Raw genomic sequence first — 23,999 nt, forward strand, 5'->3', positions numbered from 1 at the left:
TCCTTCCTTTGGAGCAGCAAAGGAAAGCTGAAGATCTGTCAGTTTTGGGTCCTGCTTTCTTCACGAAAGCAAACTCTGAAGGTAAGAACATTTTATGCTTTAACACTGTTTTATTGTACAAAACAAAGCAATTTATTAAATGTAGCATCAGTCAACCTTCAGAAAGACAAATACATGCACAGAGACATGTTTTTTGCTCACATTATAGGTTGTCCCTTGAAATCAGTGTGACTTTTCCCTGTCCTTTTCAAAGGAAGAGGACAAATCTCTAGTTAAGTTTCGGTGTGCTTCTAAATGAAGCCTTTAAATATTGTCTTTCTTCTTCGTACTACACATGATGGAGTTAACACTCCTCAAATGCTACTGTTCTTTAGGCAGTGGCATTTCACAGTGATCAAGTCATGCCTGAAATCTTGGTTATTTCATCTTTCATATCTTTGATCTCAGTTTGAACTCTTGTTAGATTGGCCAATTTCTCATTCAGTAAAGCAATTTCCTTCTCCCGTCGTAATATGTCCTCCACTAATCTTCCTATCCTCAGTGTTAGGTCATTTATTAATGGCTCCAAGATGGCAAAATCCTTTTTAAGTTTGTACATCTTGGGTTTTAAATCTTTTGCAAATGTAACTGTCTTCAGGACTTTTGCTCTGTCACCTTCAAGATTCAGAAGTCTATCTGAATGCTTGTTAAAATCACTCCTTAACTCAGATAATGCTGTCTTAATTTGCTCAATTTTTCTTGCATTACTGGATGCCAAGCTTTGTAGTTTTGTACTTCGATCGATGCTACTGGTAAGCAGGTCACCTATATTTTTTACTGTCTTCTTTTCTCCTTTTTCTACTTTATCTTCTAGTGTTTGCAAAGAATCTGTCAATGCAGTCATATCTGAGACTAGGCCTGAAATCCGCCTTATGTCAGTTTTTACTGTCACAATCGTCAAAGTTATGTTTTTTGCTACAGAAGCTGCGTTCTGTTCAACACTTGAAACTGCATGAAAAAGGGCTGTTAAATTCTTCTGCAGTTCTTCTTGTTTTTTAATTATGCTGCTAGACCATGTTTTCATTGTATAAATATCTTCCTGCAGATGTTTAATGTGAGAAATTATTTGAAGATCTTCCAGCTGTTCCATTAAGTTCCAAGTCTTTTCACACTAGAGGGATACAAATAAAAATAATTGACACGATTTCTAGCTTAACAACTCACATCAAAATTAAAGCTATACTCTAATGAAATATCTTACTATTCTGATATTGAAATTCAGCGCAAGCCCTGTCTTTGGGAAATAAACTTCTGTTGCCACACAACAAAAAATTTCATTTTTTTCCTTTCAGTATACCTAAAAAATTCAAATGTTACTACTTTTTCTATTATAACAAAAATTACAGGAATATGCTATATGACTTTCCAGCATGACCTCTGAAAACACAAGTCATCAAATGCAATCTTCTTCTGATTTATGGAAATTTTTGTATTAAGCCTATAACCTGCGTGATCCAGAAAGACACATGTAGAAAGATATTCAGAAATGTTTTAGAAAGATGCATACTTTAAAATTCTCATATCCAGAAATCATGGACCATAATTAACTGATGTGTTTTTATTTTGGTAATCATAATATGTATTTTGAACATGGTGTTCACAGAAGAAAAAGCCAAAGGAATTAGGCATGGTTCCCTTTTTTTAAATAGCCACCAAAATAGTTCCCAGGGAAAACATTCCTTAAACAGCTTGCCTCCATAAAAGCTATGTTAATGAGGGAACACTCATGCTACTGTTGGATTTTTGGCTGAATTTGCTAGTTCACTTTTTTTGTTTTTTTAACGACTGATTCTGGGTTTTCAAATTTGAGAGGAAGAAAGGAAAATACCTGAGTGATACTATCTTGTTCCATCCCCAATAAGTCTGTGTAGAACTTGGAGAGAAAAAAAACCCACCAAATGGGCAAGCTGAAACACATTCTGAGGCTACAATTAGTTTCATACTAATCCTTTCTTTGACACTAGTAGTAAAAATCTCACCAAAGAAACATGTTTTTAACTTTTTGATAGTGTTGGTCATTCCTCACTAGCACAGAACTGTTTGCTTAAAAACAAAATACCAAAATTTAGGTTGTAGAGAGTTGTGCTGGTTTCCTAGGCAATGGGATGAGGATTTCCTGTTCAATCTCATGGACATTCAGTTTTCAATAGGGTTGAGGTTGATGAAAGACATTAAATGGGGGAGCATACCAATGGTAATTTAGCCACCCTTCCCCAAAAATACATGAAGTAGGAACACACTTGTGAAAAGTATTTAAAAAACATTTCTGTATAGAATAGTATTTCTTATTGGAACACTGAACACTAAAGTATTTATTCCATACCCTTTCTGGAAGAGCAATTTATTTTTAATTAGATTATGTACCAGGACAGGGCAATCCACTAAAATGTATTTTTATTGAATATGACTAAACAGATACAAATCTGTACATAAGTACTAAATATATGAAACTGATAAACTTTATAACACTGAGAAATGCTGGTTTAACAGTCTCTCGAATGGGCAGCATTAGCTGTTTAGTGAAGATTTCAGTAGAGTTCTACATAAATGAATGTACACAACCAGAATAATTTAACTGAAGCCTGATTAAGTTATAGATGTTGTGGGTTCATACTGTCTACTAAGCAGTCTCCTGAGTTCAGAAATCAGGAATTGGAAATTGTCAACATATAAGTCTGTAGACACTAATTTATGGTGGTCCCGAGATCCAATTTTCAATGAACAGCTACCAGGCCTATTAGGTAGTACTGTGTCCTGTGTAAGTGGATCTATGGATAAATTAGATATTCCCTGCCCCCAAGTACATAACTCCATGGCTTTCATTAATTGCTTTTGCAGCCATTGATTCACCAAACTCTGGGAAACAATGTCAGTGACACTGTTAAGGTTTTTTTTTCCCTTTGAAATGCAATGCAATACCAGACATGTCATGTAATGCCTAACAGAGAACATTCTACAGAAGAAAAGCTTAAAGCTTGTTTCTAACAGCACCATAACACCCCCCCCACTCCCAATACAGTCACTGATCACACCAAACTTGCAAATTAAATGATGGAAGAATCTAACAGGAACATCTGTTAGTAAGAACTTCAATCTATATGTAGTCCAACGACTTCAATGGCAGAACAAAACTATGTCAGTGATTTTAGAATCACTGGAAATGAGGGCTAAGGAGGTTATTTGCATGGGGTCAAAGAAATAAAAGGTAACACCAGCTGCTATGAAACCCCCTGCATATAAATACCAGTACAAGAGAAGGTTCTCCATAAGGGGCACTTTACTTGTGTTTTCTGTAATGCTGTTATATGTAAGTTTCAGCTGTTAAAAATGTGCTTAGTGCTTTCCTGCACATATGTAGATGTGCAGGAAGAACTCTTGACATTGAGAAGTCTGTACCGTAAGCACAAAAACATTATGGTATATAATACATTAAAAGCAAGGTACATGCATATCTGCCTAGAGCTATGTTCATTGTGTAACAAGTCCACAGAACATAATACAAAAAGTAAAAATATAAAAAACAAAGTAGTGAAAACTAAATATAAATTTTAATCTGATGTTTCTGGTTTTGATTTTTTTTTCTTAAATCTAAATACTTTGCTTCAAATTCCATTTTAATAAAAATGATCTTTTAATAAATAAGCTAAAAATTCCTTTGTTTATTTAAGAAAATACTCCTTGCCTCCTCCAACACAGTATTTCTTGCTCTCTATCCTCTTTATTATAAGTTTGCCTTTCAGTCTGATCCAATGCCTATTTAAATTGATGACAATATTTTAACTACCCTTAACATATGTTGGAGTCACATTATTTATAATAAATTAAAGTGCTCTTTCATCAGTGAAAACCCTAAGTCCAAATTCACTTATCCCCATTCTGGTAATTCTCTAAGTTATAGCTTTCTAAAGATACTTCTTTTACTTTTGAAGATGCTTCTATGTCATGCACTACTTCTTCTAAAACCACTATTTTATTTTGCCCTTTCAATATGTTGTCATTGTACTGTATGCCTTCAAGAACCTTTTGCATTGCCCTTGTATCAGAAACAGTTTTCAACATATCATTTTCCACAGTGTACAACTGTGTTGTTAAGTCCTCTACCTTTTTCTCCATACTTAGCAATTCACTTGATAATCTAAGAATAGAGTGAATAGCATTTTCAATTGTTGGCAAATGGGTCTTGCACTCCTCAATTTTAGGCTCATAGTTCGCAAGTTTCTGATTCAGGTCTGTGTCCTTGGCTACCAGACTATTCTGTTCTTCTTCTAGCTTTTCAACTGCCTTTGCCTGCAAGTCTAACTTTTGTTCAACTCTAGAGAATTCATCATCTTCTTGACTTTTTAGTGTTTTAATATTTCTGGCTGTACTGTCTTCCAAATCTCTTACTCTTTCTGAAAGGGATTTAATTCTTTGGTCAACTTCATTAACTTGGGAAGTAACTTCTGTATGTATGAACTTCGCTTCAGATTTTAAACTACTAGTGTTTGTGTTCATTTCATCCAAGCTTCTTCTCCAGGAATGTGTAACCTTTTGGAACTTCTCATTAATGCTCTGCATCTTTATAGAGATAGTCTGTTCATTGTTGTGAATATCGTTTACGATGTTATGAAGAGAAGATATTTCCTGCTCAAACTCAGTCATCACAGAGATGGATGAGGCAGCTTCTCGTAGGATACCTTCAGAAGACTCAAGCTGCATTTATAACACAAAACAATGTCCACGTCTACTTAACGGAAATAAGAATAGAAAACTATTTGCACTTATTTAACAGAGAATAAAGTCCCTTTGAAGCCATTTTGTTACAAAGCTCCTATATGATTTGTTTTCCTATTTCATCTTTAAAATATTCATTAACCTAGCATGAAAGTCACAGAAAAAAAGAGTATGTTTGTTGTTGAATTTCTATAGAATACATGCCATTTTCTTTGTTGTCAATCCCTTATTTTCCATGGTGGTTTTTTTTTTTTGTAAAATATATCACACTACATAAATCCCATGCAACGTTTTGCAATCTGAAGTGTAGTATATAAATATCTAAATTACATCATGTATAAATGACATCATTATGAGATCAGTGCTAAAACAACTCAGTGGCATAAGCCATGCTGTACTCCCACCATTATCTGTAAGATATAGGGGATAATTCATCAGCCAGCCCAAGTTTTCTACTTGATAATGTCACACATAGATAAGAAAATAAAATAGCAATGAAAAAATATTACTAGCACTTCATTATGTCTTTCATATTATTAGAACAAGTCTACTACATAAAAATGCCTGTACATTTTCTTCAAATCAATGTATATTAGAATTATACACAGAACAATACAAACAGAATGAAGTATGAGCATAAAGGTAAGTTTTTCAAAATAGTTTAGTGTCTAAAAAGTTATACTGAGATACAACCACTATATTCACATACTTGAACAATGGTATGGATTGACACATTTAGTCACATGAAATATTCTCCAAAGGCCTATTCACAGGCAAGTAGAACACATTATGAAAATTTATATTAAAAGTCAGTTAAGATTAAATAAATGACAACAAAGTAAAACAACGGCAAATGTTCACCAGAGATTATCCAATTAAGATGTTAATGATTACCTTTTCAGAAATTAAGTTAACTTTATTTTCCACATCCAGGAATTTTTCAGCTTCTTGCTGTAATAAACTGTACTTTTTTTCCACACCAGCAAATTGACCTGACTGCTGAAATAGGAACCTGCAAATTGCAAGTAAATAAACAGTAAACATAACTACATAATTAGCATATATTAAGTGTTCCAGGACCTGGTTCGCAGCAATCTTTTACTGCAGGGATTTGTCCTCACAGAATTTGCTAGATCAATACATGAGAGAAAAAAAAACTTAGGATTTAGTGAAGTTGATCAGTCTTCATACTGGACTTATCTTCCAAGAGAGGTGGAAAAATAAGGAAACATCCATAGAAGTGATTAATTTTTACATCGTATGCCATTCAAACAGGAAAAATGTCTGATAAGACTTCTGACATAGGGAGGCCCTTACAAGCTCATAATGCACTGCCTCACAATATAGTTTATTGATAAAGTATTATTTAACTGGTGGAAATAAAACACAAAAAAATAATTTGGACTTTCTTGCAAGCATCACAAAATCATGCATAGAAGCCTTTGGATTTAGAGAGGCTGCTTAACTCTAATGTTGTTTAATTGTAACCATCCAAGAATATATGGTGCATTATGGCAAAGTCTGTATAGCTACTGCTACTTGTATAGCTACTGTGACAATGCTAGCTTTGAACAGACAGTAGAGATCTCAATCCTGTACTTCATACACATTAGATTCATTTACCGTGAACTTGGAAGCTTTTTGAACTGTAAGCACTTTATACAGTTAAAAAGGAAATGAGACAACCACGCAAAACCCCCTGAATTTTGCTGGATGTTTAATAATCCCAAAACAAGGTTTATTGTAGACTATGCAGGGGTCCTCTAGCAGTAAGAACAATTTTATCTAGAACAAGAGAGTTTATTTAAAATACTTGTGCTTTCATAAATTGATCTTTATTAGTATATTGAATAGCAATTAGAAGTTTCAAAAGATCTACAATATTCTGTACAGATTAAGTTAGGCAATAAAAGCTAAAATGCTAGCTACAGATACATAAATGCAAACCAGACATACATAAAACAGTAAGCAGAAGCATCACTAATCATTTTATTCTACTATGTTGTTCTGTTTCTCAAAGATTTAGATAATGAAATTTGGGTTATGTTAAAATAAGAACAAATTTTACCTTAATTTTCAAATTGATGTCTAGAGTGTAATAATCTGGACTAATTTCTTGCACTAGAGTTCTGAGAATTTCATCATATCATTTCTGCACGAAGCTCAGTTTCTGATGGAACTAAGGTACTGATGCTACTAAGATATTCTAAAACTTCTTTTACAAAGATATTTGACCTTTACTTGAAGGCTCCACCTGATGAACAGTTTACCATACTGCTGAGCAAATTATTTACAGAAAACTCTTACTTCACTTCTACTGTTGATTTATTTATTACCTGTCAAATGAGCCTTGTTGTACTTACTGTCAGATTAAGTTGCTCTTCACAGTTAGATGTAGTCTCCAAAGCAGGTATTTACAATCAATGAGCAAGGCACCTTTTAAACTTTCAACATAATAGAACAGTTTGAGCTTCTATAATCCCTCACTGTATAGCAATGTTTCCACACTTGTGGATACTGCTATTCTTTTCTTGATCCTTCTAGCTTTAAGAAGTTTCTACAGTCACTTAATGCAAACACTATATTCAAATGTAACTAATCATATTGCCTGTGACTGAATACAGTATAGAATACAAAAGAAAATACTAAAATCCACTTTAGAGGCTTACCTACCAGGTCAGCACCATGCAAACAGCAAGGGAAATTATGCTCAAGCTTGTCCGTAAATCCATCCAAAAGGAACTCTGATTATTGCTGGTCCTGGGACTTGCCAGCTTCCCACAATTACTGTGCTTCTCAACCTCTTGTGAACCTTCACTGGTCTTGGATGAAGTACCACCTTTTTTCCTCTGCTTAACTTCAGACATTTTGTGTTTTTAAAAAGCAGAAGCAAAAAGAGAGAGCTAGGAAAAAAAAAACAACACACAACACCAAACAAACCCAAAAAGGACTAGTTACTTCTTAGTATCCCCAAATATAACCTTTTGCCCTTTAGTTATACAAGTACACCCCCAAAAATGTTTCCTTCAGTGTTTACTGTTTTCTAGTTATGTGAACTTTTGTGAAGTGTCATAATACTTTTATAACACTTTGTGAAAATTTGTTTCCTGTACTATAGAGCACTGCTTTCGTATTTTCTCAAACTGAACTGACTTTTCAAACTGTAGCTAATTTCACCTTTCTAGAAATATTTCATCTGTTGTACAGTAAGCCATTTTGAAGATATATTTAAAATGACAAGGACTGAAAGCATGATATTTCTTTTTATAGTTGATTACTGTCACAATTTCATCAGCAATCTCACTATCCTGTTTTACTTGACGATTTTTTAAAAAAAGTTGTTACCTACTCCACATTAAAGGGAAAAATTAATTTTCTCATTTTAAAAAATGGGATTGCAAATCAAAATTTAATTTAGAAATAGTTCTTTTGTAATGATTTCATGTAATCTGTAAAACCACAAACATCAGTTAATAGAAAGCCATTAACAGAAAAATACAGAAGATTAATGAAATAATGGATCTAGATAAAAGAGCAGCCATAATTTCCTCTTTGCTGAAATTAAGGCCCGAATAGATTTGGGCAATATGAATCTCCAGTTTCGAAGAGTACAAAAGCTCAGATTCTAACCAAGCGGAAGTACAGAGTGGAATTTTTAAGCCTAAAATCTTCCACCATACTGCTCAAAATAGACTAGATCCTTGGTGGACTCGGTTTAGCACAACTGGAGACAAAAATGTTGTGCTTCTTTCTGGATCATTTTGCAGTATTGCCACTTAGTCACATGTCAAAATATAAATATTTAAATGTTAGAGACACTTACATAGTCACATACGTGCATAAAAGGCATTGTTTAAGATCTAAATCTGTCCCACCAGCATGAAGCTCAGAGCTGTTTGTGAGTCACAGTACTAGGAAACATGCTCTGAGTTTGCAGTATGTAGGAAAAAAACACCTCTTGCCCTCCAAAAAAATAGCAAAAGTTCTATTTTGTAACTTTTAAAACACCTTTGGGGTTGAGAGCACTTATTATGAAGTTAAAATAAAAAAAGATATCTGAATGGTAGTTAGGGAAATAGTTTAATACAGGAACAACAACTCAGCTTTAACGAGGGCAATTTGAGTGCGACCCCGCGCAGCACAGAAGAACGCGCCGTAGCTCCCCCCAGAGACCCTCCCGAGCCCCCCAGACCCGTCCTCGCCCCCTCTTCCCCCGGGACAGCCCTGCCTGCGCTCGGCCCGGGGCACCGAAAGTGACCGACTGCCCCCTCCCCTCCAGGGCACTTCCACACCCCCTCCGCCCCCGGGGCTCCCAGGAAACTCCCCCAGCCCAGGAGCCCCCCGCCCGCCCCCGCAGCAGGCCTGCGGGACGCCACCCGCTCCCGACGACACCTTTTCTGCCGCGGCCCTGTCGCTCCAGCGGCCGCCCGTGGCGCCACCGACCTCCGGCACTTCGGGCCGCCTTTCCCCCTCCCTTGGCAGCCCGGCACCCCCTCCAGCCGCTGCCACGCTCGCTCCGCCGAGCTACCCTCTGTACCCTCAGCTGCAAGGCGGGGAGGGCCGTTACCACGTTTACCCGCCCCGCAGCCCCACCTCTGGCCCGGGCCAGCGCCTGGCGCCTCGCCCGTTGCAGCCGTTGGCAGCCACCGCCGCTCCCGCAGCCTGCGGCGCGCCACGTCAGGCGCGCTCCCGCCGCCGCCGCTCCGCTGAGGCAGTCGAGCCTCCGCAGCTCTGCGCCGGCGCGGAAGCGCTGGGCTTTGTTCCGCGTGGGGCAGGCGGGGGCCGGGCTGCTGCCGGCCGCCGGGGAGGGCAGCGGGCTGGCGCGGCCCGGCCCTTCTCCCACCCCCCGGGCCCGGAAGGAGGAAGTGTTCGCGGTGCGCTGCTTCCCCGGTGCGGGGCAGCGGCTTCTCCTCAGGGTGAGGCGAGAACTTGTTGCCGGCGGCTCCTCACGGCGCCGCGCTGCCCGCCAGGTGAGCGGCCGTGGCGGAGACGGATGCGGGGGCAGGGGACGAGGACGGGCCGTGCCCGGGCGGTTTCGCCGCGGGGCCCCTGAGGCTGACTCCAGCCCACGGCTCCGGAGCCCGCCGCACCGGAGGCGGCTTGCACCCCCCGCCTCGGGGGGAAAGTTGCGGAGGGGGACGGGCAGAGCCCCCCGGCCCGGCGGGGTGAGGGTCGGCGGCGGGCGGCTGGTCTGAGCGCTCCGCTTTCTGTTTCGTTCGCCCTGCGGCTGGTAACGGCGGCTCCGGTGAGGCGTGTCTGGGTGTGAGGTAACCCGTTGTTTTGTGTGCTTGTGGCTTGCGTTTGTGGCGTGCTTTCTTTTTGTAGTTGCTTTACCTGTATTATTATTATTGTTATTATTATTAACGTGGACCTTTTTGGACTGGGAGTAGCGGAGGGCTTTCACGTCCCCTTCCGAAGCGGTGCAGTGGGGTGAAGGTAGGGTGGAAGACTTTCCTAACGACACAATTTTCAGTGAAAATAGGAAATTCTGTCAGTACGGCGGAAGAGGCATTCCATCGCGGGCTTATCCAAAGGCAGCTGTTCTGCATCTACCCGGCTCCTGAAGGAGGGAGTGAAGGAAAAGGTGAACACTTCTGCAGGCAGCTGCAGAGTAGCTCTGCAGAGGAGCCTACGGAGCCTTCGGTCGTTGCGCAGGAGTGTGATCGGAGAGATCATTTTGATCCTTAGGGACTCTCAGAGGCAGCTGATCAATACTGAAAAACCTTTACATGGTGGACAATGGTTTTCACCTTATATTGTCTTCAGGCAATTTTTTTTTTTATGACGTAGAGGAAGAATACAAATTTATAGTTGTGTACCAGATGCTGACAAAGGAAAGTATAGCTCAGTCATTGGCTGTGTTGGGTGTTCCATCTTCCATCATGTGTCGAGATCCAAGTGTACTTGTATGGAGTCCTGGAGTTGGAAACAAAGTTGAGTTTATCTCGTGGGATTTGGTACACAGGGAGTTTATTTTCTGTTGCAATTCTGTTCAGTGCTGTCAGCCATGAGACCAATCCTCTTTCTCATCCTGTTATCCCAATCACATCATCCAAGGATTTAAAAAATTTGAGGGATGTAGTGGGAGGGGAGAAGACTTTTCACAGGGACATTTAGCAAGTTCCTGGTATATGAGAAGCTTGCACAGACTGTGATTCTTTAGTTCTGCAAGTGTTCATAAGCATAAATTCATAGGAATGTGGAAAAGGACTCAGATTTTTTTTCCTCTCCACAAATTAGCGGTACATATTTGCTTTTTTAATGAAAACTTCCATTCATTTAGTGAGCATAAGAGTTTTACTATGCGTCTAATTAGTTGTTAAAGGTTGAAATTCTTTTTATACCTGCTTTATATGCCTCCAAGTGGAGCAATCAGAGAAATACTGTAGTCAGATTAATTGTAATAATGCTCAGCTAGATGATTTTATTAAACATAATAGCACATGGCATCTAAATAATATTTCAAGAATACTATTCATATTCACAGTAGCTTGTGAACTATTACAACTTAACTATTAATATGCCTTTTTTTACTCTGTTGAAAAGGAATGATATTAGATTTTCCCAGTGTTTTCTTGACTATACTGGACTGTCCAGCCAAGCTGAACTAGTGGGTCATAAACAGTGTAATTAAATTCATATAACAATAGTATGAAAGTCTCTTTGTCAAGACAGAAAGTAAAAAACCCTACATTTTTTAGCTTTCTGCAGTTTGTAGTATAAGCTTGCCTGAAACTTCACTGTATTTTCCACTAATGCAGCTGCTCTGCTACTTTTTCTGACTTTAAAACCAAAATTCATAAGCTATTTTAAAACTCTTTTCCTTGTACTTATAAGTTATGTTCTGATTCTGCCTTGACTTTTTTTTTTAAACGCTGAAGAAATATGGATGTGAAGAGTAGAAATAGTTTACTTAAGAATCGCCAAGCATTGGAAAAAGACATCAAGACCTCTTATATTATGGATCGTATGATTTCTGATGAAGTGCTGACATTACAGGAGGAGGAGAAAGTGAAACAACAGGTAGAATTGTCTTTCACTGTTTTTTATTTTCCTAGTCTGCTCACGTTTTATCATTCTTTTTAAAAATAATACTTCCTGTCTGTATCATTCCTGGATTCAGCAAATTCTTAAGCATATGCCTAGCATGCAGTTTTTATCACACTTCATAAGGTTGAGTTAAGGCCTTGGTCAAGTTGAAGGCTATTTCACAGTTGAAGGCTTTAAACACAGTCTATAATTGACAGATTAGATGATTTCTAAGGTCTCTCAGTTTTTTATAACAGCTCTTTTAATGTTTTTTCTAGAATACCCAGAAGGAGCGAGCAGCTATGCTAATAAACATTATTCTTACAAAAGATAATAATTCATATAGATCCTTTTATAATGCACTGCTTCATGAAGGGTACAGAGATCTTGCCGCTCTTCTTCAGGATGGCATCCCTGCCTTCTCCTCTGGTAATGGAAAGAGTTCAATGGATGGAATGACTTCATACGGTCAGTATAACTACAGCAGTCCCTGTGCTTGAAAGTAAAGACAAGTTGTGTTTTTTATTCCTTACTAAGTGACTATCTATAATACCCGTTTCCAATGAAAAAGGAGTAGTTGGCACATTCACTTGTTTTGGTAGTGTAGTAGTCAGTATTTCTTTATTTCCTATATTTAATATGGCAGGAGAGTTACAACAGTTATGACTTTTGTAGGTCATCTTGAAAATGTTCATATTTAGTAATTTTATTTTAAAAGATGGGAAACCTGAAGTGCTCTCAGATTTCTCTAAATTGTAACATTTTTGTTGTACGTGAAAAAGACTCTTATTAGTATATGTTATTAAAGAAGTTGAATCTAACATAAAAAGTTGTAGCCTCCAAAATTCTGACATTTCTCTTGAAGAGTACTCTGTAATCTCTCAGCCTACATTCCAATAGTTGATCTAGTTATTAGGTTGCTTAATTCTCCCCACCAGATCTTTTAGTTACCCTACATAAGTTCCTAACTTCTACCTACATTGTCATCAGTATCATCTTTGATTGACATGAAATAAGTTGGTAGTTTCTAATGGGAAGAACCTTCTTAACTGCATATGACTAAATGCTGTATTTACTGTCACTCTACATTTTAAGAGGTGTCATAGACACGTGGAATTTTGATTACTTGAGTAAGATTTCCCAAAGCTTATCAGTATAATATGGCACTGCATATGGCCACTTTGTGGCCAGCAGCGAACAGATGAAGTGCACGTTTCCTTTCCTGCTATGCTTTACCTGCTTTATTGCAAGTCATGCTATCTTAGCTCAAATCAAAGGAAGTCTTGCTTGGACCATAGTGCTAAGCTGTTAACTACAAAGTAAAAGCCTTACACAACATGCTTTCTTTTCCGCTGCATCCATTGGGGCAGTAACTTCTGGCTGAGAAAGTGACTTGACAGTTGGGCGTAGTAATGTTGAGCTCTTGTGTTTGTTTGCCACAGTTTCTACTGGAGCTGTTAATTCTCTTTTCAATTCTAGGGATTGATGTAACTAGCTTGCAGAAAATGTAGTTATTAATTGGGACACTATTTTAGGTGGGAAGCTAATTACCTGTTAAGTAATTTATTTCCAAAAAGCAATATTTTTTGGTATTTAGTGTTGTGAGTCCAGTAGTTTTTGGAGCATTTGTATGGGACACAAGTTTGGGGGGGGGGTGGAGCCCACTAGTTATTTGGGCTGGGGAGTTGTTTGGTTTGGTTTGAAGAGGCATCACATTTAGAAATTTTCTTGTTTTTAACTTTAGTTAAGACAATTCTCTGCGAAGGAGGTGTACCACAGAGACCGGTTGTGTTTGTCACTCGGCCAAAACTGGTAGATGCTATTAAACAGAAACTGTGCTGCTTGGGAAGTGATCCAGGCTGGGTCACAGTTTATGGAATGGCAGGTTGTGGGAAGACTGTTTTAACAGCAGAAGCTTTAAGGGATCATCAGCTCTTGGAAGGTACTTTTAGAAAAATGTCTATATTTATATAAAAATTACTACAGGTATATGTGTGTTGGACATATATGGCAAAGTATCTTATGTCATCTTGAAAGTAATTTAGGATTTAGGTTTCTAAATTCCTTAGGTGTTTTCGAAATATTTGCTTGCAACCTACAGCTTTCATAACCATTAAGTGCTCTAGGACCACTAATTATTTTACTAATTTATGGGAAAAGATTCGGAATAGCTTTTCACTTTGGAGTCTGCTTTGTTTTATGAGAGTAGATACATCCTTAATTAACTTGAAATTGTTATTTCTGTTAGTGCAAAATAACCATATTTAGTTTATATTCCTTTTGGGCATTTGTTGTTAAGTCCTCAGACTCTTCCCCTTGGTACGTGAGTTTAAAAAACCTTGCTCTAACTTTTGCATATATTTTAATAATGGAAGGTGTTTGTGCAGTGATTACACTAGTATCACTTTAGCTTAAAGCAGATCATAAATGAAACAATTTAATGTTCCCCCCCCAATCCCCCCCTGCATAGGACACTGGGAGGCGAAAGTGGGGCTCAGGTATTAGAAAACATGATGTAGGGATACAAACTACAGCATCTTCTGCTGCAGCTGACTCTTCTAGATGCCTTCTTGTACACTGTTTTGGGATAATTTTCACATCTCAGACTCTGAACTCCTACAGTAGTAGAGGGTGAAAAACGTAAATGCTAAGTCAGACTAGCAGGAAGATGGACGCAGGAAGAGTTGTTGAGGGACAGGCAGGAAGGGATGTAGAGGGGAGGGACGACAGCATCAGTGGCAGTGTGAATTCTCTGTAGGAACTTGCCCTACAGAGCCTGTTCCTTTAAAAATAAAAAATAGTGGTCTTGTAGAACCATACTTCTGTGTTAATGGTAGAGTTGCAAGGTTGGCTTGCAATAGACTTTACAGTTTTATATTTTAATTGAAATTGAGTTATTGATTGCTATTGTAAGCTGCTATTAAATATTTCTGATTTTAAATGTATAACATAATTAATATTGCTTTTCTTGTTAGATTACTTTCCAGGAGGAGTTCACTGGATCTCTGTTGGAAAACAGGACAAAGCAGGGCTCCTAATAAAACTTCAGAATCTCTGTAGTAGATTAGAAAATGACTCTACTCTTTCACAAAGGCCACCACTTAACATTGAGGAGGCTAAAGATCGTCTTCGTTTGCTGATGCTACGCAAATATCCCAGGTGATGTCAGTAACATGAAACACTATTCTTTTAATTGATAAAACTTTGCAGAGTAACTTTGGTCTAAGGTGTCTGTGTTGTGGTTACATGTTTCTGTTGTGTGTGGGGGGGGTTGCCTTTTTTTTTTTTTAAACCAACTTCCTAACTCTTCTACTTTTTGCTTTCCCTTTTTCTGTTTTAGTGTAGATAACTGGGAAGTATTATTCAAGGTTAAGCTAACAATACTTCTAGAATTTTAATTCTTGTGTAGTGGTTCCTGTTAAAAATTTTCTAAATTACTGACTTGCATGTGATAAAAGAATAAAGTTCAGATAAGTGTACAAAAGCTGAAGGGTATATAGTTGCTAGAGGCAGGTGTATAATATACATATACATATAATATACATAGTATAACTCTGTCCCTGTTTAAATGTGTTTTTTCAATGGAGTAACTTAAGGGACACATTGTAGGCTTGTCCTGGATATGAATATAATTAGTAGGCTAATAAGGCTTCTATTAACAAAATATGTTAACCAGCTGTGCAGGAGTCACATTCACTTGAAAAATTATTAGTCGTTGAATAGTGAAGGTTGGGAACAAACAGTTGGGAATAAGAATTGCTCTAACTTTCAGTGTTCTCACTGTGTATGTAGAATGCTTCACTGATGTGTGAGGATCATGCATCAGTAAAAGGATATGTATCGCTGCAGAAAATTTTTCCTTTCTGGAACAGCTGATGTCTTTTTAAAGTGTTTGGTCTAGAGTTATCAAAGTGAAAGCAGGTTTTCATGATATGATCAGTTATTGCCAAGAAACCAATTGCTTTCAAACTTCAGGAAAAGTGACTTGATTTAATCAAGCAGTGTCTCAGTCACTGCATGGCTTTTTTCATCTTTGAGCAATAGTTTTTGTTATTTGTTGAGGATTTCATTACTCTGGGAAAATCTGTACTAAACTAAACAAGCCTGCACCTGAGTGAGATATCTCAGGAATAATACTCCAACCTTGTGATCTTTATAGACGACAGAGTAGAAGAATACTGGCATTTTTGTACAGGGGAAAAAAAAAATCTTTCTTGCAAATAAAAGATTTGAAAAACACTGCCTGGTCCTCCACAAGAAATCTTTCATTTTTTGTGGAAGTCTTACATGAAAAGTGCAAACAAGACACTTTCAACCGAAAGTGCAGGTTTCCCTGAAGTATGTTAAGTGTTTGTCTCCGTTGACACAATTCTTGTTATATTTTGTTCATTAACAAACAAAACAAACTCTTCAATACAGAAGAATTTGGATGTTTAATTCATGCACAGCCTTACAGTCCCTTCTGAGTAGAAGGGAGAACTGTGCACTATTTCCCCATGGCATCATGAACTGTTCTAGAAGTGGGCAGCTACTGTACAGCCAAGTAACATGACAGCCTAACATGGTTAATATACTGTGCTATGCTATATTGTTTGTAGTGTACAAATGAATCATTTAAGAGATACTTACTGTGTTTTGTGAAAAGAGCACCTGTATGCTGAGGAAACCAAGGGGAAAAGAGAAAATGCCAGCTTTGGAAACAGTTAGGCACTTGATTTTATTTGAAGGCATTTCAATGCCAGCTGTGGCAGTGTCTTCCTTATAGACTGCCAGATATCTCGTGAAGGATGCTGTTGTCCTGGCAATTTTCATTAATCTGTTTCAAGATAAAGTAACAGATGTTAGATAGGTGTATTGCAGAGAATGACTGCACCTCAAGGAAAACAGACAAGAATTGATTACAAAACTTTTCTAGTCTGACTGCTTTTCACGATTTTGAAACGACATTAATGTGATCACACTGTTTATCGTAGTCCTGTTTATCCTTTCCTTTCTCCTCCTCTGTCCTAAACACTTTGAGCATATTGCCAAAATTGACTCTAAAGGTAGGAACTTTGTACCTTTGAAAATTCTGTAAGTTGAAGAAAATTGACAGTTGGATAAAGAAGAGAAATCCAAGTAGGTGCCTTCAGTGGTGAAAAGGAGTATACAGAATGAATTGAAGGGAAATATTTTGTTGTCTTGCTAATTGGCCAGCTTGGATACATGAGCTGGGAACAGGCTACAGCCTGTGCTGCATCCTGCCCAGTTAGGTATATGTGAGAACATTGTAAGAACAAACTGAAAGTCTCGCTGATGATGGGTTATCTGGGAAATCATAGTGGGCATGGGAAGACGTAGAGAGGAATGTATTGGAGAGGGAGGTTCATATGGTGCAAGTGTATTGGAAACCAAGCTTCACTAGTTCTGCGGCTTGTGGAGCTTGCTCTGCACTGGAATTCTCTTTGGTAACAAAAAGTCATTTCAGCTATTTCTGGATTCAGATAGTCAACCCAGATTCAGATACATTTCTTGGGAATAAGGTATGAGTCAAAGGATTCAAACTGTGAATCCAGTATATTTCTTGGGATTAAAGTATTAGTCAAATGAAAACTTTCAGAGCAAAATAGCATTATGTATTTTGTTGGATTGTGGTTGAAGAAATTGAAGCGATGATATTCTTTAACGTAAGAAATCTAAGATTTAAATCTCCTGTCACTGTTGTCACAGTTTTGGGGGGGTTTGGTTTTGTTTTTCTGTTTGTTTTTTTTTGTTGTGGTGGTGTTTTTGTTTTTTGGTTTTTTTTTTTTTTTTTAATAATCCTGATTTAGGATTTAAGATTTGTTGGTGTGGTTGAGGAAGAAAGTCACTGGTACCAAAAGACTGGGAGGATTTTGAAGTTCTCAGCTTAATTAAAAACATAAAATCAACCTGTAATTCATGCTGCCCAACACATTTTCAAGTGTGAAATTACCACATAATTAGTCATTTATGGCTAGGATAGTATTCTTGTAAACCCTCTGATTTATCAAAAGAGTGTTAATAGAGTAGTTGTGTAAAAATGAAATATGGGTATCCAATACTTATATGCAACTTTGAAAATGTGGTATAATGTGTATGCACTTGTTTATGAAGGGTAAAATCCTTATTTATAGGCATTGATGGCATAAGCGTCATTTAGCTGAAGAAAAATGCAGGAGTCTTGGCATGCTTCAGTGGGAATTGAACGATTTAACCAATGATTAGTGTAACTGAAAACTCCATCCCTTTAAAAAAAAAAAGGGCAGAAAATGTAAACAATTTACAGGATTGGGTTTCAATAACTTTCTTTCCTCCACAAAACACACAGAATGCAAACAACTGGTATTTCTTTTCATAAATTTACTTGCCAACCAATCTTTTTGACTCCTTGCTCCCTTGAACCAACCATTGAGATTCCATGTAGTAACCTACAAACGTGACTAGCCATAGGATTTGAATATGTAGTCACTATAAAATGTTGTTTATGTAAAAAGAGCCTCATCATCCAAGACAATTCCTTCACAAGAGGATTAGTCTCATATAGCTTTCTGAAGATACAAGAACAAAACTGAAAACTCTCAAGTCAAAAGGAAACTGAAATGGTTTCTCCCACAAAGCTTATCACTAGCCTGTGTCAAGCAGAGTTGTTATCTAGTCCTATACAACTTTTTTCTTCATTTATGGTATCTGATGACATGAAAAACAGAGTAAAGATTTATGTTTTTCCTAGCGTCTACTGATGGAAATATTTGACAAAACTTTATTGTTTATGTTGCAATTGTACTTATTGCTATAAAGCAATAAATGGTAAAAATTCGTTTTTTTGAGATACTTGCATTCAGCTTTCTTGCACAGTGTTTAATGCCCTCTTGAGATATTTTGCACATTAATATAAACAATTAGGCAGTGATACATTGTAAATTCTGAAAATGTTCTTTCATTATTAAAATGAAATATTGTATTTTAGTACTAATAATTGATCCGAAATCTGCAATATTTCTTCTTGCACTAGATCTCTTTTGGTTCTGGATGACATTTGGGATTCCTGGGTATTAAAAGCATTTGATAATCAATGTCAGGTTCTTATCACCAGCAGGGACAGGAGTGTAACAGATGCTGTGGCTGGTAAGGAACAGTTTCCTCTTGCACTGTAGATTGTGTGTGTATATGTATGCAGTTTGTTCTTGTGAACTTTTAAAAGAATCTGATAGAATATGTCTATTAATTTGTGCACAAGTGGCAAAGTTTTCGAATTCTGCTCTGTAAGACTTTATGCTCTTCGTGAAATAGATGTTATATGTTATCCTGAAAGTTGAATGTCTACATTGAAAAGTGCAATGGTTCTCAATAGGATAAATTAACCTATGTGACACTGCTGCTGTTAGACTGATTATCTCTTCGCTATTAAGCAGTCACTGCTACAACATGCCCATAATGCATTTGTAATTATTAGATTATAGTCTAATTTTTTGTCTGTCTAATGCAAACTTGATTCTGATAAGTAGAATTTATACTCTTCTTCGTACTAAGCATATAAAGTACTATGCATAAAATCATAAGCCAGGTCCTTTGCTCCAAATTTTACTTGGAAAACACTCTCAATTTCCATAGGACTTTTTACATTCTTTTAATTTTTTTCTGTGTTTCTATGTCTAGGCAATAAATATGAGGTTCATGTGGAAAGTGGACTAGCACATGAGAAAGGACTGGAGATTTTATCCCTATTCGTGAATATGAAAATATCAGAACTGCCAGAACAAGCTAACTGCCTTGTAAGGGAATGCAAAGGTATACTTGCCGCCCTTTAACATACCATTTACCACTAAATGTTTTTTTCTTTTTTTCTTCTAGGTTTTGACCTAGAAAGAGGAGGGAAGGTTCTTTAATATTGTATATCTTAAATAAAACACAAGTGTTTGTTAAATGCTTTTTGTTTTTTCCTAAACTAAATAGAAGTGTCTCATGTTGATTTTTTTTGAGTAGTTTTCTTCAGTGTATCTTCCGTCCACCCCTCTATTACACTTACATTTGATAAGTTTGCAGATGTCTACATGGATGACATGTTTTGTTTGTCTGTTCTCCACACCTCAAGATTTTGATCAATGTATTGGGAAAATTACCTGATTTATTCAACCACTTGACTAAACTATTGGATTGTGTTCCTTAAAAGCCTCTAAGATTTAAATTAATCTTTTCCTTCAGGTTCTCCTCTTGTGATATCCTTGATAGGTGCATTATTACGAGACTTCCCTAGTCGTTGGGAATACTATCTCAAACAGCTGCAGAATAAGCAGTTTAAAAGAATAAGAAAATCTTCTTCTTATGATTATGAAGCCCTTGATGAAGCAATGTCCATAAGTGTTGAGCAACTGAATGACAATTATAAAGACTACTATAAAGACCTCTCTATCCTTCCAAAAGATGTTAAAGTACCTACCAAGGTAATAACAGCAATGCAGAAATCTCATCGTTTTTAGTGAGATACAAACAATAACTTCTTTAAAGAAGTCATAAAATTTATAGTTGGTGTGTATAACTTATGTTGTATGTAACTTAATAGTAATTGCTAGATTTTGTAGGTCAGGTCCATTATTGTGTCATGACTGTTATTGTCAGTAGTGAAACTAAAAAATTGTAACTGAATAAATGTATTCATAAGGTGAGTTTAATGTGCGTTCCATATATAGTTCTTTAGTTAGGTTGTAATTGAACTCTCTGAAGGCTTAGAAATTGTTATGTGAAATTTGTCTCCTTTAAGAAAAAGATACGACCACAATAAATCAGCATAAATAGACAAAAGATGGGACAACTTGTGTTATCTGTCCTATAGTTTGGTAAAGAATAATTGGTAACTTACTGAATTTATTACCATTTCTAATATGTCTGTATTTGTTAGCATGTGTTTTGTTGTCAGTTAATTGATAGCCTTTTATGATATTCATACAAGTCATATTACCCCTTACTTCTGATTCTTCTCTGTCTTAATGTGCTTTTTTAGGTTCTCTGTATTCTTTGGGATATGGAAACTGAAGAAGTTGAAGATATACTACAGGAATTTGTTAACAAATCGCTATTGTTCTGTGATCGTAATGGGAAGTCATTCCATTATTATTTACATGATCTTCAACTTGACTTTCTTACAGAGAAGAATCGCAACCAGCTTCAGGTAGGGTATTGACTAAGCTACTTTTAAACTTTACTCTCCAAAGCTGGGCATTCTTCAGAAAATACTCCTCTGTTAAATAGTATCCAGAGTAGCCTCATAGAATAGATCCACAATGCAGTTAAACTTAATGCTAACTAATTAAAAAAATTTATTTTCAACCGTTTATTTGAAATCATGGAGTGATTTCATGATGGTTCCATTTGGAGCCAAGAAACTAAACTGAGAAAAGACTCTATATCCATTATTTCTCTGTCAAAGACATTTCCAGCAGGAGATGGAATGTTCCACTGATGATTCCAAAGGCATCAAGACCCTACCAGAATAGGAAGTTTCTTCTTTAATACAGAGAAGTGCTTTTTACTCCTTTTTTTCAATTTAAGGCAATACTTTCAGGGAGAAGACCTATAAGTTGGGCCCAATAAATTTATCAGTTCTGAAGGACCGGGCAGAAATAGTAGATACAAAGAAAAGGCAAGTTTTTAGAGTTGCTTTAGATCTACCTATGTGAGGGTGTTTTTCTGTTGGCTACCCGTATTGAATGTGAAGAGTGATTTGACAGCTGTTCTCAACCTAAGAAGGAAGGTTAACAGCTTGTTTTTCTGTATTTTAACATCCAGAGAATGTTTCTGGAGTTTTAAGCAATAAATTAGGTTAAGTGTACATTTTTAGAAGGTAAGCTTTTCTTATTTCATTTGTTGACATATAACTATTGAGAAATAATAATAATATTATTATTCCTCAATATGATACACAATATAATATTAATTATAATTCCTCAATACTGAAACCAGTCTATACCTTGGTATAGTATTAACTGAAAGTGTGTTTTGATTCATGTTGCAGGAGCTACATAAAAATGTAGTAAATCAGTACAAGAAATACTACAAACTTAATACGCCTGTTCCATCTCAAGAGGATTGCATGTACTGGTATAACTTTCTAGCGTATCACATGGCTGGTGCCAACATGCAGCAGGTGAGTTCTGACTTGTGTCCTCTGTTTCCCTTCTCAACCCACCCTTACCCCTGCTGTTCCCCCGAGGCTTTTTCCCATTTGAACGTCTCTTCTCCCAGGCTTTTGTGCAGATAGGTAAACACTCAACATAGAGTCCTTTAGGGACTCCACTGATAATCACTGTCTATTATGAAAACTACTTTATTGCTACCCCTTGTGTCTTGTCTTTTCAACCAGTTTTTGAGAACATTTCTTATTTTGTATCATAATAGCTTTGATTTTCTGTTCCTTTTGAAGAAGCTTTGATAAGAAATCTTCTCTAAACTTTTTTGAAAACCCAGGCTCACTTTAGTGTATGGTAATACAAGTAAATTGGTTTCTTCAGAGAGTTCAATTAGATTAGTTACTTTTTTCTACAGAAGTCGTCTTAGTTTTTTCCTCTTATGTCATACTGATTTATGTGTAAAAGTTCATTCTCTGCATTACCAGATTTCAGCAGCCATAAAAAATCTAGCAAGAGTTAGATGGGCAAACCTCTCATTCCCAGGATTGCTTTGGTGCCTTTAAAAAATTGCTGTCATTTTTGCCACCTACTGTTCTTTGGGTACTGAGCTAGTATAAGATGCAAATCATGCAGCAAGATTAATACCTCAGTAGTTTCACTTGAATATCTTTAGAATTCTTGCCTTGAATAGCATTTGGTTCTGGTTGCTAATTGCTTTATTTCACACGTACTCAAACCTTTTCAGTTGAACCTCTTCTGAGGTGGTTCATCTGACTCATCATATCAAATACAGTTTGTGTACTTATAGGAACGTTCATAATTAATGTGGGCTACAAATCTAGTTTTTTTGGATCATACTTATTTCATTATCTCAGTCTCTTTAAATTCAATGTATTGGAAAAATGTTTTTATTATTAGCCTTTCTACATTTTGTAGAATAAGCTTCTGAGAGTTCTTTAGCCTGTCTCATTATGACTGTATGCTTCCCAGAGTTTACACTCTTTATATTACTTATTTCTCATTATTTAGACATGATTTCTGTTTGTTGGAAGGCTAATAAAGATGGTAGGTATTATTTTTCTTTGTTTAACTATGATAATCTTTTAATCCTTACGGTATTTACTGATTTTAAATTGGAATATACTTTGAGCCTATGCAGTGTTGTCTCTAAGCAGTTTTTCTGATCCTAGCAAGTATGTTATTTTAACAAGAAGGGCTTTTTAAAGTATGTTAATAACAAGAGGAGGTCTAAAGAAAACATTGGACCGGTGCTTGTTGAAGGTGGCCATCTGACTAATAGGGATGAAGAAAAAGTGGAGGCATTCAATGCTTTTTTTTTTTTGCCTCAGTCTTTAATAATACTGACAGACCTTTGGCTGCCCGGTCCCCTGAGTCGGAGGACCATGAGTGTGGGAACAGTGACTTTCCATTTGTGGACACTGAAATTGTAAGGGACTTGGTGGAGCTTGATGGGATTCATTCCAGAGTGCTGAAGGAGCTACTGGATGTTATGGCAGAACCCTCTTGATCATCTACCAAAGGTCTTGGGAGTCTGGGGAGGTCCCTGCTGACTGGAAGCTAGCCAACGTTATTCCAATTTACAACAAGGGCGTGAGGGAAGACCCAGGGAACTACAGACCTGTTAGTCTAACCTCAGTTCCTGGAAAAATTATGAAGAAGGTTATACTGGGTACTATTGAAAGGCATTTAAAGAATAATGCAATCATCAGGCACAGTCAGCATGGGTTCACAAAAGGAAAGTCCTGTTTAACTAATTTGATATCCTTCTATGATAAGGTCACCCACCTAGTGGGTGAAGGGAAGGTGGTGGATGTAGTTTTTCTGGACTTTTGTCTGGACTTACTCTAGTAAGGCTTTTGATGCTGTCCCTCACAGCATCCTTCTGGACAAGTTGTCCAACTGTGAGATGAGCAGGTGCATGGTGCACTGGGTGAAGAACTGACTGAATGGCAGGGCTCAAAGGGTTGTAGCAAATGGGGCTACATCTGGCTGGCAACCGGTCACCAGTGGTGTTCCTCAGGGCTCAATTCTGGGGCCAGTTCTGTTCAATATATTTATCAGTGATCTGGATGC

General features: G+C 37.2%; 2 protein-coding genes across 11 annotated transcripts in view; one reads left to right on the forward strand and one right to left on the reverse strand.

The window, feature by feature from the left end:
* Nucleotides 1-394: 394 nt before the first annotated feature.
* IKBIP (IKBKB interacting protein) lies at nt 395-9,484 on the reverse strand. Of its 5 annotated transcripts, none has more exons than XM_072865937.1 (5): nt 9,346-9,484; nt 7,426-7,655; nt 5,647-5,764; nt 4,426-4,731; nt 395-1,150 (listed from the first exon to the last, which is right to left on the reverse strand). In XM_072865937.1, exons 2-5 carry the CDS (start codon nt 7,617-7,619, stop codon nt 395-397), a joined length of 1,374 nt encoding a protein of 457 aa, XP_072722038.1. In that variant the 5' UTR covers nt 7,620-7,655; nt 9,346-9,484. The 5 variants fall into 5 exon arrangements, with proteins under 5 accessions (XP_072722038.1, XP_072722047.1, XP_072722064.1 ...); XM_072865946.1 differs by lacking the exon at nt 9,346-9,484 and adding an exon at nt 9,145-9,338; XM_072865963.1 differs by lacking the exon at nt 4,426-4,731.
* A 101-nt stretch (nt 9,485-9,585) lies between these two features.
* The window catches only part of APAF1 (apoptotic peptidase activating factor 1), a 38,859-nt gene continuing 24,445 nt past the window's right edge, over nt 9,586-23,999 (forward strand). For 3 of the 6 annotated variants that reach the window (XM_072865879.1, XM_072865906.1, XM_072865914.1), the window contains exons 1-10: nt 9,586-9,722; nt 11,634-11,775; nt 12,060-12,249; nt 13,526-13,723; nt 14,757-14,940; nt 18,794-18,906; nt 19,438-19,569; nt 19,984-20,222; nt 20,780-20,947; nt 21,791-21,922. In XM_072865879.1, coding sequence (XP_072721980.1) covers nt 11,638-11,775; nt 12,060-12,249; nt 13,526-13,723; nt 14,757-14,940; nt 18,794-18,906; nt 19,438-19,569; nt 19,984-20,222; nt 20,780-20,947; nt 21,791-21,922 — 1,494 coding nt within the window. In that variant the 5' untranslated portion in view covers nt 9,586-9,722; nt 11,634-11,637. Of the gene's footprint in view, nt 10,020-10,315; nt 10,337-11,633; nt 11,776-12,059; nt 12,250-13,525; nt 13,724-14,756; nt 14,941-18,793; nt 18,907-19,437; nt 19,570-19,983; nt 20,223-20,779; nt 20,948-21,790; nt 21,923-22,934; nt 22,954-23,999 lie in introns of those variants that run through there. The other 3 variants (XM_072865923.1, XM_072865888.1, XM_072865897.1) reach the window with 3 other exon arrangements.

This window comes from Ciconia boyciana, chromosome 1 (assembly GCF_034638445.1).
Source record: "Ciconia boyciana chromosome 1, ASM3463844v1, whole genome shotgun sequence".
Taxonomy (NCBI): domain Eukaryota; kingdom Metazoa; phylum Chordata; class Aves; order Ciconiiformes; family Ciconiidae; genus Ciconia; species Ciconia boyciana.

What these genes read in the sequence shown, in the direction of transcription:
- IKBIP (XM_072865937.1), bottom strand. Translation starts at nt 7,619, where the DNA reads ATGTCTGAAGTTAAGCAGAGGAAAAAAGGTGGTACTTCATCCAAGACC. An exon ending in GTTTGCATGGTGCTGACCTG is followed by an intron (nt 5,765 to 7,425) that starts GTAGGTAAGCCT and finishes TGCAATTTGCAG; the next exon opens with GTTCCTATTTCAGCAGTCAG. An exon ending in TTAACTTAATTTCTGAAAAG is followed by an intron (nt 4,732 to 5,646) that starts GTAATCATTAAC and finishes TTATAAATGCAG; the next exon opens with CTTGAGTCTTCTGAAGGTAT.